This window comes from Biomphalaria glabrata, chromosome 6 (genome assembly GCF_947242115.1).
Source record: "Biomphalaria glabrata chromosome 6, xgBioGlab47.1, whole genome shotgun sequence".
NCBI lineage: Eukaryota > Metazoa > Mollusca > Gastropoda > Planorbidae > Biomphalaria > Biomphalaria glabrata.
This window is the reverse complement of record NC_074716.1, coordinates 6,840,591-6,857,619: the sequence shown is the minus strand read 5'-3', so window position 1 is coordinate 6,857,619 and position 17,029 is coordinate 6,840,591. Positions and strand designations below refer to the sequence as shown.

The window sequence follows — 17,029 nt, the reverse complement described above, 5'->3', positions numbered from 1 at the left end:
TGGGCGGTGGCTGCTTGCTGGTTACCCAGTCCATCTCTTCCTCTCAGACGGCCTGCATTTCTTCGAGTACAGTTCCTTTGAATATGGCCAGGGGCATCGCAATTCCAGCAGCGAAAGACCGACCTGTTCTGCCTGGGCATCTGCTGTGACCGCCGGTCCTCTATCGTGTCCACCACCTGTCTGATAATATGCGTGAGGTCCTCCTCCTGCACATGGAGCCCCCTACTGAAATAGGTCGTTTTCGCTGTGCCTTTAGCTGCCTCAAAAGATAAGGCGTATATCAAAGCATCGCTCGCCTCTCGTTTCCCACTCAATCGGATGGCCTTCTTCAATTCGGGGTCATGAACACCATCGATAAACGCGTCCGTGACGAGAACGTCTAAGATCTCTTGGGTCAGGGTCGGATAAGCCAAGCGTGCCAGTCGTTCGATGTCTGCCATCAACTCTTGTAGTGTCTCTCCTGGTTTTTGCTGCCGAGTCTTCAATTGCACCCTATAAACCTCCTTCATGTGTTCGTCCCCGAATCGCAATTCCATAGTTCTAACAAGTGCCTCATAATCTTGCTGGTCGCTTACTATCTGGAGCAATTCAGTGGCCTTTCCTCGTAACGCAAGCATTAATCCAGTGGCTTTTTCTTCGTTTGTTCTCCAGTTGTTCACTTTTGCAGCCGCCTCAAATTGTCTTTTATAAACTGTCCACGAAACCGTACCATCAAAGATGGTTGCCTCGCTTGACCCTAAATTTACTTTTGTGCCTTTAACCTTGCCCAGCTCAACTCTGACTGCCTGGACCTCGTCGCTAAGGACTTGAATCTTTTGCTCCATCTGCACTGTGAGCTCCGACTTCACTGCAGCGATTTCATCCCTTAGCTTACTTCTGAATTCCTCCATATCTGTTTTCTGGCTAGTCGCAATTGTTTGCATTGACCCTAGAAGCTCTTTTTTCATTTCACTCAATATTCCGCCGAGATCAGTCTTCACTTCGAACTCGTGAGTGTCCGGGTCGAACCCATCTTCTTTCAAGGCCTCTCTCAGACGGCTAACAAGGGCTTCTTTGTTTCCTGACGCTACGATGTCTCGCCTCTTTAGCTCCTTTCGGATTTCATTAATCTGGAGCTCGTGAAGGCGTTTAGAAGTAGACATTGTAAGTAGAGTGGGCGGGGTCCCACTTGTGACACCAGTTGTTACGACTTTGGAGTAGGCTAAAGATAGTTAACTCACCGATTGTCAGGTCGCCGATATTCTTCTCGTTGCAGAAGCACAATCTACTACGAACAGTCAATAATCCGAATAATCGAAACAATTGCACAGTCCTCCTAATCAAAATGTACATACAACTATTCACAAAACCGATTTAAGAAAAGAAACAGTCCTCCGTTCAGAAATCCACGATCATAACTCCAGTTCCTTTTTCCTCAACACACTCGCTCAGGTCCGTTTCGCCTCCAAAACATAAACAACAATTCAAAAAGATCTCACGTGGGGAAAAATGGTCAGTCGGGGGGGGGGGACAAGTTTACAACAATATAAGTTAAGATAAGATAAGACATAGAAGACTATCTTTTTATTTCCGTCAAATCCTTTGCTTGCGCACGAAACATAAACAACAAACAATGAAGTAATATAATATAATATTAGCACATCCTTCCTTTCGTCTAGTTAAAATTGTAGTTTAATTAATAATAATATTGACATAAACAATCCAAAATTTGACATTGTTGTTAGTACCAATTGCCTCAAACCACAACTCATTTACTTGGCTTGCTTGACTTTCATCTTCCATTGAATCAACAGCCTTGAAATGCTTCCATCGACATTGTTCGGCGAAATGATTTATCTTTTTACATTTTTGACGTCTGTTCAAATGCTGGGCAATTGTATTTTTAATGAGATCTACCACAAAATCTGCAATCTATAATGATACTTGTTCCATGATTCTTTGCCATTTTTAATCTAAGCTTTTGATCTGCTTTCTACCTTCTGTCTTCTTTAATTTGGATGGCTGCCTGGTCGTGCGGTTTGCGCGTTGGACTGTCGTTCGGATTTATCGACGGTCGAGGGTTCAAACCCTGCCCGCTCCCATCCCCCGTCGTCCTGCGGGAGGTTTGGACTAGGAAGTAAACTATCTTCAACTCTGAAGGAACATCCGAAACATGTAAAACAAACAAACAAACAAACATTTATAAGCAGCATCTACATGTAGTCCTTGCATATCTATCGTCAGCACGAATTATGCTTGTTGCTTTCTCTAAAGTTAAGTCTACATCTCTCAGAAGTCTCTCTCTCACTCGATCCGACTGTATGCCACATAACAATCGATCTCTGATGAGTTCATCTCGAAGGTTGTCAAACTTGCATTCTTTTGCCAAATTCTTCAACTCAGTATCATACTGTTCAAACGTTTCTCTTTCTTTCTGATTTCTTGTGAAGAATTTAAATCTGTCACACACAGTGTTGGACTTAGGCAAAAAATGATTCTCAAACCTTTCAATTACTTTGTCTACAGTCTCATCTTCACATACTTGAAAAGTATTGTAGATGTCTCGAGCGGGTTCACCGATCAGGTGTAACAATAAAGCTTTCTTCACTGGCTCGGGCTTCGTATTCTTTTCAGTGGCGACCATAAACAGTTCAAAACTTTGTCTCCATTTTTTTCCATCTTTCAGATAGATTACCGTCTAGTGACAACGGTTTAGGAGGATGGAATAATTCTATCATTAGTATAGATTCTTTGTCTAGATCTAAAACAAAATGAACCTATGACACCACTTGATACAAATGAAATGTACTTTTAGCAATTTAGAAACCACTAGCTCTAACTGTTACCAGCACTTTAAAGCAATGTGACACTAGATCTGACACCTAATCTGACACCAAATCTGACACTATGTTCTGTTGTCACGGATAGATATTAGATATTAACATTAACATACTGTAGAAATTAATAAATAATACTACTAACGAAGACTGTGATTATCAAAGTAGACCAATCCTTCAAATCCTTTGCATTGTATTTTGTTTTATGTTTATGCAAAATGCTGAACACTTATTCATTCTTTGACTGTTTTAAACACTATAAATCAACAAATTTGTTTGTATATTATTTAAACGCAGTAACCTATTTTTGGATGACATGAAACGTATACATTTATATTAACACAAATTAATTTTTAAAATGACATATATCCCAAAGTAGTGAAACTCCTAGCTCCTAAAATATTTCAATCTTTAAAGATCTCTGAGATTGTTCTACGCTTGATCACATGGTATCTCGTTGACCACAGTGCAGGTTATTTTTGATTCTCTGTGACCTAGCGAGGTGATGGTTGATTCTGAAATATCCAAAATAAACAAAAAGTAAAGTTTGCCCTTTCAGACCTCGCTATCTATCGAGAAGATGATGTTAAGGTAAAAGAGCAGGGCGTCATGTGGCCAGCACCACGACCAACCGCCTTTACTTTCCCCAACTAAAGTCAGGTACCCGTTAGAGTTGGCTGGACTCAGGGGCGCCCAAAAATACCGAAATTCCAAAATTCAACATCACAATCTTCACCGAGATTCAAACCCATGACCCCAGGATCAGAAACCAAGCACTTAACCACTCAGAATAGGACAGAATAAAGTTTTAACACACATACAGAAAATAAGACATGATAAATATTAACACACACAGAGAGGGTAGGACAGGATAAAGTATTAACACACACACAGAAGACAGGACAGGACACAAAGAGGGTAGGACAAAAAAGTATCGACACACACTCAGAGGGTAAGACACACAAGAATTACTAGACTGCCTGTTTGGCGATGTTTTAGATGCATGTCTCTGAAAATGAAAAACCATTCTTACAATTATGGGCCTCTGGTAAAATACAAATGTATGTGCTATTGTTAACAGTTTCTGGCTCAACCCCAAGTACACAGAAAAAATGCATTGTTATAGGTATATATATATATCTTTTTTTTTCTTTCTTTTATGTTTAGAAAAAATATTAATAATGCTACTTTGAATTTCTAAACAGTGGACACGAATGCTATTTTTTTCTAAATTAATAATTTGATATTGATTTATAACTACGATTCAAATACACCCACACAAATTTCCCTTGATGAAACGAAACACCAGAGCATCGCAGTTTATCTCTTCACAGTTCACTAGGATGGGCTCCCAGTCTTCAAAACGTGGATCTAAATATTATATAGGTGGTTTAAGAAGAAAATACTTCAAGCGCGACAAAAATAGCGACTTATTGAGTTACACAGTCACGCATTTAAATAATATGTGTTCAGATTTCATGTTTAGCTTATTATTTTTGTTGTTTGTTTGTTGTTTATAATATTACTTTGTTAATTACCGGTATTATTTAAGTTGATTTTATTAAGCTGTAGAAAGGGAAGAATGTTACTATGATTGTTATATATAGGTTATGTTATTAAGTATATAAGAGTAATGTCCCTTGTTGATTGTTGTTGTTACCTTGAATGGCGTCTCTAATAAACAGCTGATTTGGCAGAACCTAGCATAAGAGTTATGTGCTTAATCTTTTTTATGTTATCAACAGTGGCGGTGAATAAAGGGAACTGTATGTTGACGATTTCTGTTGATTCATATCCCAGCGTTGCGCCTCCGGTGGAAACGTCTCGGGGTGGACCTAGATAGGCTAAGTACGAGTAGCGAATCAGGCCCTTGCGGAACCCCCTGGGTGAATTTTAGTTTTCTTTTTTATCTCACTCGGGGTAGGGATGGAACAAGTGGCCCGCACAGTCCAGTCCAAAAAGTCCTCAACGCCGTTCCACAAGGGGGCCGTCATCAGTATCCCGTTAGCTGGAGTGACGGTCCTTGCACGGAACAGTGGCGGTTACAGTATAGGAATATGAGACAAGCTCCCCGCAGTTAGCTCTATTCTCGGCCACTTGTAGCGAGTGGGGCCCAGGAACGGAGACGGAGCGCTGTGTACACAGCACGGCCCGGTCTGGCCCAGTCAACCGAATTGACCGTTGAGAGCCCTCAGACAGGACAGGGGTGAAGAGCCCCATGTTTAGGCCTGGTAGTTGGATAAAAGCCTTTCTAATTCCAAGGTGATAATGGCGCCTTAGGCGCCGACGCCCTACTGGACTTCACTGAAGGTTGATTAATATTGCGGAAACAATACTTTATTATATTGAACGCTTGCAACTTTGGGCACCATATCAACAATTTCCTTGCATGGTTTTTAGCCCGCGAATTCTAGTATCTGTTACGTTGAATTGAGACGATCCAACATCTCGTTCTGCTTTTCTCTCTCTCTCACTATTTTCTTTTCTCTCTCTCTCTCTCACCCTCTTTTTTTTCTCTGTCATCCACGCTCTCCTGGAACGCTTTTGAGAATCGAAATGCTGCCCTATATAGACACAGGACTTGAATTGGAACGGCTCGCTTTATAACGCCACCCCAAATACACAGATATACTTAAGGCTGGTGAATTATAAGATTGTAAGCATTACATGGGCGCCCTCGGGATTTTTTGCAGGGGAATACAAGTCGCCAATCATTGCTTAAAGTCGTAACTGCACATTTTTTATGACAAAGAATATTAAAGAAAAGAAATAGTGCACAACGTCACCCATACATATGCGATAATAAGTTCAATGTAAATACCTGTTTCATAAAATAATAACAAAACAACTATTACGTGAACAAACTATTTACTGTACACTTTGGTCAGTTTATCCGTACGGTCCGTGCATCCCAACGGTTGATCAAACAAAACATGCAAACGCTGCCAAAACTGTAAATAACTTTACTACTGAATAGCTTCTCGTCGCGATGGACAAACCAGCGATAAACGCTTATCTGCAGCGCTGATATTCTTCATAGTGTTGCTGCTCTTGCATCAGTTTAGGATGTAGACAAAACAAATTGAACTGAGCATTCATTATTGTTTGGAAAGCGAAACGTTAAGGAAGAAAGTCAAGAACAAAGTTACGTAATATAAAGCAGTGTTCTGTAATAACTTACGAAATCCAAACATATGTTTTTTTCTCGGTGTGTCTGTCGACTACAAATTCTGGGTAGCACCAACTCAATACCCCGTTTGCCTGCCAGCAGTCTCGCCTTCCTCAAGATGCCATCCTTAATGCGTTCCTCAACATGGTCAATATGGTATTTATGTCATTAATGTGACTGCTGATGTGCATTTAAGCGGCAACTTAGGCTAAGATGGACAGACTGCAACATCACGGAAACTGATTCGTGAAAATATAAATAATTGACTATTAAAATAGAAATCAGAAACACATGAGAAGCAGGCACAGATTAAACATATGCAGTTTGTCAGGTTTCACTTACAGCCGTTTATATTAAAATACGCCAAATAGTCAACGATCTTCTCAAAGTTGTGACTTAAAGCGCGAATGAATTCGTATTTCTCAGTCCATTGTCTCACACAAAAGAGGTAAATTTAACATCAATGCTCTCTCTAGAGACTGTTATGAAAGAAATAGATAATCTTCTGGATGACACCAACAGCATTACGTATATCTAAAATGGCATTCAGGTCATTGATAACACGCAACGAACAATGTCTGCTCTTGGATATTTTTCACGAATCCTTGTCTGAACACAGTTTTTAAATGCTACCCATCACGGGGCAGCCATCGTAGCCTTGGTCGAGTAGTTTGTCCATGTGAAAAATGTACATTATGTAATCGCTGACAATGAAGTTGGACACAGGCATTGCGTCTCTCAAAACAACAATGGCAAAACCAATGAATTCTTATCGAGTACAATCGCCATCAACAAACCCAACTCTCAAACACATCAGTTTAGTGCCTGAGATATCTGCAGTTTATTAACGAAATACCAAGAAAAAAAGTTAATTCATGCTGCTGCCAGTGCTCCGTTGATACAAATCAATGTTTTGACTCGGGTGGTATGGGAAGAACTTTTTTTTTTATCACAAACTGGTGGACGTGTTTAACCTGCTATTTTATTTTATTGAATGCTAACACTGACCGCAGCTGCGCAAGACGTAAATACATTTACCAATATGACTGCACTCATTAGTCTTGGTCAAAGAAACTTTCACATATATCAAATCGAAAGACAGCCGGCAAGGCTTTTTACTCCAAGACAAAAAAAATATTATCATATTACAGGTCCTTACTAAATATAATGATAACTAATAATTATGTGTAAATGAAAACAAATCGTTACGACTAACGTGCTATAGAATATTGAATTGCAAGCGTACATGGTCGGACATTAACTACAGATGAGCTTGTTACAGTTTATTACAACAATGGCTTATCCTTATTAACTTTATTTCAATGGAAGTACGACATGTCATGTTGCTTCCTAGAAGAAGTTAATTAATTTGAATGTTTAAAAACTGTCTAAAGTTTGGCTATCCAGAATTTAGAGGGTTACACGTGAATGGTCAGTCATCAATGCATGGTAAGCCTAGGCTAGTCTACTACTAATGTGCTTCAGTCACCAATGAAAACACTACTTGTTCAGTTGCTAGTTAGATTTTAATTGATCTGATGGTGCAAAAAATAAAATTGCTAGAATTTGGCTACTCAGAATGCAGGGGGATTCAAGTGCATCCCCATGCACCCCACTGCGGCGCCCATGTACCTAGCTTATAAATAAGAGAATAAAGTTATAATCATAGACATAAATAAATATAGACTGGCCAATTAAAGAGTTTTATGAAACGAAAATTTGTGACTTGCAATTTTGTGTACTTTATTATAAAGCATATAAGAGCATTATAAAAGTGCTTTTTAAACTTTGATACACACCTATATATATTGTAAATAATAAGGCAGTGTAGCTTTGTTTAATCTCTAAGAATGAAGATCATGCAACTTTTCATAATTCGGAAATCCGAATACAATAGATATACATGTTTTCAAGTTACATGAAGTTACTTCCTTTTTCCAGTCTATATTTATTTATGTCTATTGTTATAATTTTCACTGCTGCTGCCTTGCAGCTATGTTGACACATTAGATATGCATTGGAAGTCATTCAAAGAAAACAAAATACGAAACTAAATACAATATACCAGATCTGGATACATCTAAAACTAGAATCTGGAAATTTGTATTGTTAAGCGCTTGTGGGGGTTATAGATCTATATTATTTTAGATTGAATGTAGCTAAAAGTATTGAAACACTGTATTGATTTACTTATACTACTACTTGTAGAAATCTAGATCTAAATGTGATCTTGATGTAAGTATAATTGATAAAGCGCTAGCTACAGACCATACCTCTGTAGAATATGTAAAGTATAAAAAATATTAATATTTTGATTATTCATTTATATTAGATTTAAAGATAATATTCCAGTCTAGATATTTCTTAGAAAGTCATAAAATATATAGACTATAATTTAACTGTCGACTACAAATGTTAGTGTTTAGTTGTTAATTAGTACATCTACAATAAATTCATATCCATGGTGAGACAATTTCATGATGACACGAAGGCTCGTGTCCAAGAAAGTGGAGAACCATCAGAGCCCTTCGAAATATCAAACGGGGTAAAACAAGGCTGTGTCCTAGCACCTGCACTGTTCAGTATCATGTTCTCTGCTATGCTGACAGATGCATTCACAAATAGAGATAATAACTGTATAAATATAACATACAGATTTGATGGTGGCCTATTCAAACTGAGTCGGCTCAAAGCAAAATCAACTTGACCGGGGATGAAGTGACCGGAGATGAAGTGACCGGAGATGAAGTGACCGGAGATGAAGTGATCGGAGATGAAGTGACCGGAGATGAAGTGATCGGAGATGAAGTGACCGGAGATGAAGTGATCGGGAACCTGATATTGTTTTTGAAACTTCACGTATTTCGGAGATTGTGTTCATACTTGGATATATTTTGTAATATCTATTTGTATGGCCAGAGGTATAAGGCTGGATATTCTTCTTCTTCTTAGATTTTTTTAACTATTCAATATTATGCAATGCGCTTCTGTTACAGAAGTCGGTTCCCGTCATTTCATCCCCGGTCATTTCATCCCCTGGTCATTTCATCCCCCGGTCATTTCATCCCCCGGTCATTTCATCCCCTGGTCATTTTGTCTCCTGTTATTTTCATCATCTGATCATTTTATCTAACAAATAGTAATTGTAAAAATCACGAAATGAGCAATATTTAATATATTCATTTTTTTTTATTTAAATGACAAAAAGTGTAACACATTAGTTAAGAATAAAATTAAAATTAAAAACTATAAAAAATTTAACATGTATAAAATAGAGGTAATGTAAAAAAAAGTTTATGTGTTCATCAATAAGATAGATAGGCTATCGATTGGAAGTACAGAAGACAATGGATCGATTCATATTGCAAAACGTTTTGGCGACATGATATCCTGAGGATGGGTGAATTCAGCCTTTATTAGAAAAAAAAAACTTATTTCAAGAATAAAAATGATGCGCCCATTTTCAAGAAAGAGCGATTGAAAAATAAAATAAAGTGAAACATGGTCGTACTTTCACCACAGCTTGGCCTTTGATGATAAGTTATCAGCGGCACGGTCATAATTATTGTAATCGCACTTCTATCTCTCAAAAGATTTCCACTACTTGCACCACACCTTGGCCTTTGATGATAAGTTATCAGCGGCACGGTCATAATTATTGTAATCGCACTTCTATCTCTCAAAAGATTTCCACTACTTGCACCACACCTTGGCCTTTGATGATAAGTTATCAGCGGCACGGTCATAATTATTGTTATCGCACTTCTATCTCTCAAAAGATTTCCACTACTTGCACCACACCTTGGCCTTTGATGATAAGTTATCAGTGGCACGGTCATAATTATTGTAATCGCACTTCTATCTCTCAAAAGATTTCCACTACTTGCACCACACCTTGGCCTTTGATGATAAGTTATCAGCGGCACGGTCATAATTATTGTTATCGCACTTCTATCTCTCAAAAGATTTCCACTACTTGCACCACACCTTGGCCTTTGATGATAAGTTATCAGTGGCACGGTCATAATTATTGTTATCGCACTTCTATCTCTCAAAAGATTTCCACTACTTGCACCACACCTTGGCCTTTGATGATAAGTTATCAGCGGCACGGTCATAATTATTGTTATCGCACTTCTATCTCTCAAAAGATTTCCACTACTTGCACCACACCTTGGCCTTTGATGATAAGTTATCAGTGGCACGGTCATAATTATTGTTATCGCACTTCTATCTCTCAAAAGATTTCCACTACTTGCACCACACCTTGGCCTTTGATGATAAGTTATCAGTGGCACGGTCATAATTATTGTTATCGCACTTCTATCTCTCAAAAGATTTCCACTACTTGCACCACACCTTGGCCTTTGATGATAAGTTATCAGCCAAATGCTCATAATTATTCTAATCGCGCTTCTATCTCTAAAATGATTTTTCACTACTTCCACCAAACGTCGGCCTTTGATCGTTACGTCGTGCGCAGGATAATATTATAATATTACATCCCCCACATCCACTAGAAGCGCTATAACTAAGTACACATCTAGATTTGCAATATATTATAAGATTTCTCACCAAGAATGCAAAGTGGAAGAGGAAACACTATAAACGTATTAGTAACATGTCAAAAAATATCAAAAAGCATTCTACATAATCATGTTTATATATCAGATGAAATAAGGGCTTAAAGTTAAAGCCTTAACAGCACAATTAAACAACGAAAAAGAAAAATATTTAATTGGGGATGAAATGACCGGGGAATGAAATGACCGGGGGATGAAATGACCAGGGTATGAAATGATCGGGGATTAAATGACCGGGGGATGAAATGACCAGGGGATGAAATGACCGGGCATGAAGTGACCGGGGGATGAAATGACCAGGGGATGAAATGACTGGGGAAGAAGTAACCTGGGATGAAGTGACCGGGGATGAAATGACCAGGGGATGAAATGACCGGGGATGAAATGTCTGGGGATGAAGTGACCGGGGATGAAGTGACCAGGGGATGAAGTGACCAGGGATGAAATGACCAGGGGATGAAATGACCAGGGGATGAAGTGACCGGGGATGAAATGACCAGGGGATGAAATGACCAGGGGATGAAATGACTGGGGAAGAAGTAACCTGGGATGAAGTGACCGGGGATGAAATGACCAGGGGATGAAATGACCGGGGATGAAATGTCTGGGGATGAAGTGACCGGGGATGAAGTGACCGGTCACCCAATATCTCCCGTACGTCCCCTCTCAACTAAGCTCTAATAGTTACTGGCTATATCATCTTTCATTTCCTCTCTCTTAACTCAGAAGTGTCTCGTTCCTGTTCTGTGACCACCTGTCACGGCCTGTATAGAGGATGTGCCAGAGACCACGTATAAAATTCATAAAACTTTAAAATTAAATATATTTCTTGCATAAGATATTTCAGTACAATTTTTTATCATAATTTAGCGTATATTGAATTATCCTAATATTTGTATTTAAACAGATAGTGAATATATTCAATATCAACAGATTTGAATAAAGAGAACTTTTTGAAGAATGTCTTATGCTGCTGTAATTTTCTCTGCCATCATTAGTCATATCACTGGTATTGAAGGTCAGTGTGATACATAAATATAAACATTTGTCTAAAAATTTCTTAGAAACTAGCATGTTGCTTTTAATTAAAAAAAAATGAAACCCCTGTATACACATTCATGACTATTTCTTTAAACTAGTCGACCCGCGGCGTAGCATACGCCGCTATTGGACGGAAGTATTCATGTAGGCAGAGTATTGTCGAGCAGAGTGTATGACTGCGTCCGTCAGTAAGAACAACGGACAAGGTGTCGCCATAGTTACCCCAATGTTCACAAACAAAGCTTGCGATATTCGAGAGCAAGAGTTTCGTCAATAACATTTTTCCAGAAATATGCGACTAGTAGAAGTTAACTGATGCAGGGATTTCGACAACATTGAAAGACATGTTGACTCCACGAACTATATGTGAATCGGTGGACATGGTTGGGAAACGAAGGGCAATACCAAGGGGCAAAATTTAAAAAATTGCTACAGAAAAAAACATGCAACGATTGTCGGAAATAATAAGATACTATAAATAAATATAGTTTACACTCTCGGTGACCGCGGGTTTCCGTTCAAAGCCGAAACGCTATTTATATTATTTTGGAGATACGGTTATCTTAGGAAAGTGTAAGAGAGGACGGTTTCATTAATACCAAATATACCTAGGTCGAATATGACTACTCAAAAGTATTCAATGCGTTACCAAGGGTATTATTTACATGTAGATTCGGAATTAGATGAAATAAACATTATACATGCTGTAGAAAAATGACTAAAAACAATATTTAAAGTTAAAAATTACATATTTCAAGTTTCAAAACTTGTAGATAAATGGATAAACTTTCAAATAATGAAATAAAAAAAGTTCGATTTTTTAATTTTAATTATCGATATTTTGCTAATTAATGGTGGTCCTCCTCCCCTTAATGACACCCGAACTTAATGTATATAAAAATACACACATAAATGTAGTCAAGTATATAATGTAAAGCGAAAGACTTGTTCTGCCATCCCCCTGTTTTTTTTCTGACATCGCTCTCTGTCACCGTGAAAGTTACGTGGGGTAACTCTGGTCTGACTTGCATGGTGGCCCACGCGGTTGGGCGACGAAGAGAATTATTTATAGAGATGGTGCTGACTAAACAAATATGTAGCCAAGAGGGGGTGGGTAATGTTGTTTCTCAGATAGTTTTACTATAAGTACATTGAGCTAATTATAAAAGAAATGCGTAAGAACCAATCAACGTAAATGTAATTCGTTAGATTCAACAGCCTTTGATTTTAGTGGTCATCGCTATTAAATTGTGACTCAAGTAACAACCCCTGTCAACCCCTCAACAGCCTTTGATTTTAATGGGCATCGCTATTAAATTGTGACTCAAGTAACAACCCCTGTCAACCCCTCAACAGCCTTTGATTTTAATGGTCATCGCTATTAAATTGTGACTCAAGTAACAACCCCAGTCAACCCCTCAACAGCCTTTGATTTTAGTGGTCATTTGCTATTAAATTGACTCAAGTAACAACCTCTGTCAACCCTTCAACAGCTATTGATTTTAGTGGTCATTTGCTATTAAATTGACTCAAGTAACAACCTCTGTCAACCCTTCAACAGCTATTGATTTTAGTGGTCATTTGCTATTAAATTGACTCAAGTAACAACCCCTGTCAACTCCTCAACAGCCTTTGATTTTAGTGGTCATTTGCTATTAAATTGACTCAAGTAACAACCCCTGTCAACTCCTCAACAGCCTTTGATTTTAGTGGTCATTTGCTATTAAATTGACTCAAGTAACAACCCCTGTCAACTCCTCAACAGCCTTTGATTTTAGTGGTCATTTGCTATTAAATTGACTCAAGTAACTACCCCTGTCAACTCCTCAACAGCCTTTGATTTTAGTGGTCATTGCTATTAAATTGTGACTCAAGTAACTACCCCTATCAACCTCCTCCCCTTAACCAGGGAGAAATTTGTGAATGCCATTTTTGCTATAATTAAGCAATTTTGTTTACTGTAGATGTGATTTTAATGTTGAACCATTACTAGCGCCAGCAAAGAGAGGTTTTGAGTTTAAAATCCCCCTTTCAGGATGTTATGAGAATAAAATACCCTTCTTCTATAAAACAACAACAAAAAAACAACAACAACAACAATAATGCAAACGACAGTCACCAAATTTCATAAGCGTAGCCAAGAGGATTTTAAGTTTTTATATCTATACAATGTTGAAGCTGTTTCCCTTATTCTAAATCAAACGAAACAATTAATTACCAATAATTCATTGACTAATTGGTTACTTTTTTTTTTATTGATTCATGTCTCGCCTATTTTAATGAATACTTGTACAAAGTTTTAATTTGATTCGAGAATGGGTGTAGTAGATATAGCGTAACTTTTTACCAGAGAGACAGACGGAGTAAGTGGATATAAGCTTTGTAAAACATTTTACATGGAACAAAATAGTAATTGTTTGTTTAGGTTATAATTGCTCGCATAATATTTTATTTTATCAACTCTGATTTATTTATGGTCATGAAAATAGAGACCTTTTTTTTTCCACAGTTATGTTCCAATATGAGGCGAGTAACGACACTGGTGATCAAATGCCTGACCAGTTCAATGTGACATTTAGCACAGAAACAAAATTTCTAACCAAATTTAATCTCAGGCGTGCGCAGAGTTTTGACGTTGACATTCCTCTCTATACTCTCGACATCGACAGGGAAGGATTTTTTCAAAGTCGGAAAGTGAAAACTAGACCCAGAAAGGTAACAACGGAACTAATTATTTAGTTTGTCTAGAGTTAGGCCACATCGTGCAATAAACAAATAACTTATTATAGAAATTAGACTTGTACATTCTCAATGTAAGAAATTCATAAAAATTATTTCGTACTATGAACAGAATACGGAAATATTGATCAACCTTTTTTAAAGCATGTAATCATTTTCAAGTATATTTTAAACTTTTCTGTAAGTCCTTTTTTTTTTAGTTTGAAAATTCTTAATGGTTGAAAAAAAACACGTTTCGCGAAAACTGTTCTAACAATTCTCCTAGAAATTTGGATTCTTGACGTTTATCTTTGAGATAATAATTACTAGCTAAAATGTCACACCTAGAAAACCTTTAGCTTGACATTTATACTTTTAAAAAATATAATTTTCTTAAAATAAATTTGATCATCCGTATTTTGAACATTTTTATACGTAGACCCTTTTCATAAAAGAGTTTAATCAATTTTTACACACCCAAGAGCATTTTGCGCACCATATTGTAAGTCTGAATCTATTGACCTATATTTAGAATCTAATATACTTTTGATTGGACTTATACCTTCGCTTAACCAGGAGTTATTTTCAGGGAAATGGAGGGAATGAGGACTAGATAAACATATTCTTTTTTTTTAAATCAATCAAATTAAAAGTAAGTAGATTCATGACTAATGAAATGTCTTTAAAGTTAACAACTATTTTATGTTACTTGTAAAATAATGTATTTTGTATAGCATGCTTACCAGTCTATTTGTTGACATTTAGAAGGAGTCTGTCTTAGTGAGAATTTTTATATATATTTTTGTTGAAATATTTTCTGCTTGTGCCTAAAGAAGAGAAACTGAAATTTAATGACGTAATAATGAAACAAGCCGCGATGGAGTCTTTGGGAGGAGATAAGGTTTATACAAGAGGCGATGGATACCAGACAGAACATACAAACTGATCAACGATGTAAACATGCTAAATTTAGAAGAGAGGAAAATTCAGAACACAAGAGGCAGACGAGACCTAATCGCAAACAAGTCTGAAAGTAAAGAGAAGTTGCCGGTGAAATGGACACGACTTGAACACAAGTGCCAAGAAACTAAATGCAGTTATTTACCAGAAAGACATGAAAATTCACCATCGCATTGTTTGTAGCTTTACCAGAACATCCACCAAATACAAATATGGTAAACCTGTATTAATGAAAGACTGACGGGACGCAAATAAGTAGTAGAGTTGATATGATCCTCATCAAACCAACTGCGTTTTATTTTCCCAAATTAAACGTGTTTTCCTGCACAATGACTCTGAGATCCGTCGCTAAAACTAAAACTAAAACTAACAAAGTCCATAAGCCCCTAAAGACAGGTAAAAAATAGTGATCATAAAATTAAAATAAGGAGCCACGTGGCAAACTGCAAGACTTTCAGAGGCTTAAACTTTTTCTAACTTCCGTAGCAAATTTTTACGCTGTCTTGTTGTGATGATTACTATTGCCTCAAATTTAAAGTTCAGAGAAAAGCAAGCAGGATTGCTGATCATGCATTTACTCTCCATCACATCACAGAGCAGTGCCTAGAATATCCACGAAATTCGATGATCAATTTGGTGGATTAAAAAAACAACTTTCAAGAATCATTTTGAAAAATAGCGTGTAAATATTACATCCTGCAATACGTTTTTCCCCCATACTTTGAGATATCTGCACAGCGAATTCAGCTGCCTTGTCAAAACAAACGATGGAACAACGGAGTTCTTCAACATATAGACATGGTGTCATGCCAGGTTTTATCACGTCATTTTTTCTTATCTTGTTAGCCATTACAATAACAATAATAATAATAATAATAATAATAATAATAATAATAATAATAATAATAATAAGGCTTGTCTTCAAGTCCGAAGATTAATGAGGAATGCAGTATTTCCCGTGGCTACGCAGCCCCAGCTTTGACCTACATATTTTGCCACATCCAAGAAATGCATAACCATTGTCCACCGGTAGTCGATTAAGATTTATTAAATTTTATTTTCACCGTCTGAGTCTCTCCTGGGCAGCAGATTTTCTTTTGGTCTCAAATGTGTATCCCGCGACCTTTGTGAGTGAAACCCAGCTGTCTCTTTCTGAGGCCGCATGCAACTAGTTGCTCTCTTCTATCTCAGCTATAGCAAGATGGCGTCTAAGCTGGTCTTTGAAGCGTTTTCGTGAGGCGCCTATGTTACGTCGACCTCTGGCATACGTTCGTCTCCCTATAGGATACGTACCCTGCCAAGCAGAGCTGTCGGACCATAAGAAGTCCCTCTGTACTGTAATAACTTAAGTGAGGCAACTCAACGAGGACATAGACGTTTATTTACATAGAGACATGACAAACACAAAGGGGCATCTGCCTTGAGCATAGCGTCTCCATATTGGCTCTCTCTTGGGCGGAAATCGTTAGTCTCTTATGTCAACATCCGACTTGTCTGGTCACTGATAGTGCGCACCTTCTTTCTGCACTATCTTGGATGGCGGTGCGCATGGCAAAGTCATAACAATACTGTCCATACCAGGCGTCGAATGGACATCGCTGTTTTTAGTTTGATCTTGCCCCCGTATTTCTATGATGGAACGCAAGCATCTTTTGTGAAAGCGCACAAGTAGTCTTAGTTGCTTCCTGTTGTTTTAAATCATAACTTTGTCTTCGGTATCTCATGGGGCAAGCTAAACAAAC

The 17,029-nt window shown here is 37.7% G+C and overlaps 1 protein-coding gene across 2 annotated transcripts in view; it reads left to right on the top strand.

Moving 5' to 3' along the window:
* Positions 1-8,072: 8,072 nt before the first annotated feature.
* Positions 8,073-17,029, top strand: part of LOC106053597 (uncharacterized) — a 69,340-nt gene continuing 60,383 nt past the window's right edge. The window contains exons 1-3 of one of the 2 annotated variants that reach the window (XM_056033672.1): positions 8,073-8,220; positions 11,476-11,586; positions 14,119-14,324. In XM_056033672.1, the coding sequence (XP_055889647.1) occupies positions 11,529-11,586; positions 14,119-14,324 (264 nt within the window). In that variant the 5' untranslated portion in view covers positions 8,073-8,220; positions 11,476-11,528. The remainder of the gene's footprint in view (positions 8,221-11,475; positions 11,587-14,118; positions 14,325-17,029) is intronic. The other variant, XM_056033673.1, reaches the window with a different exon arrangement.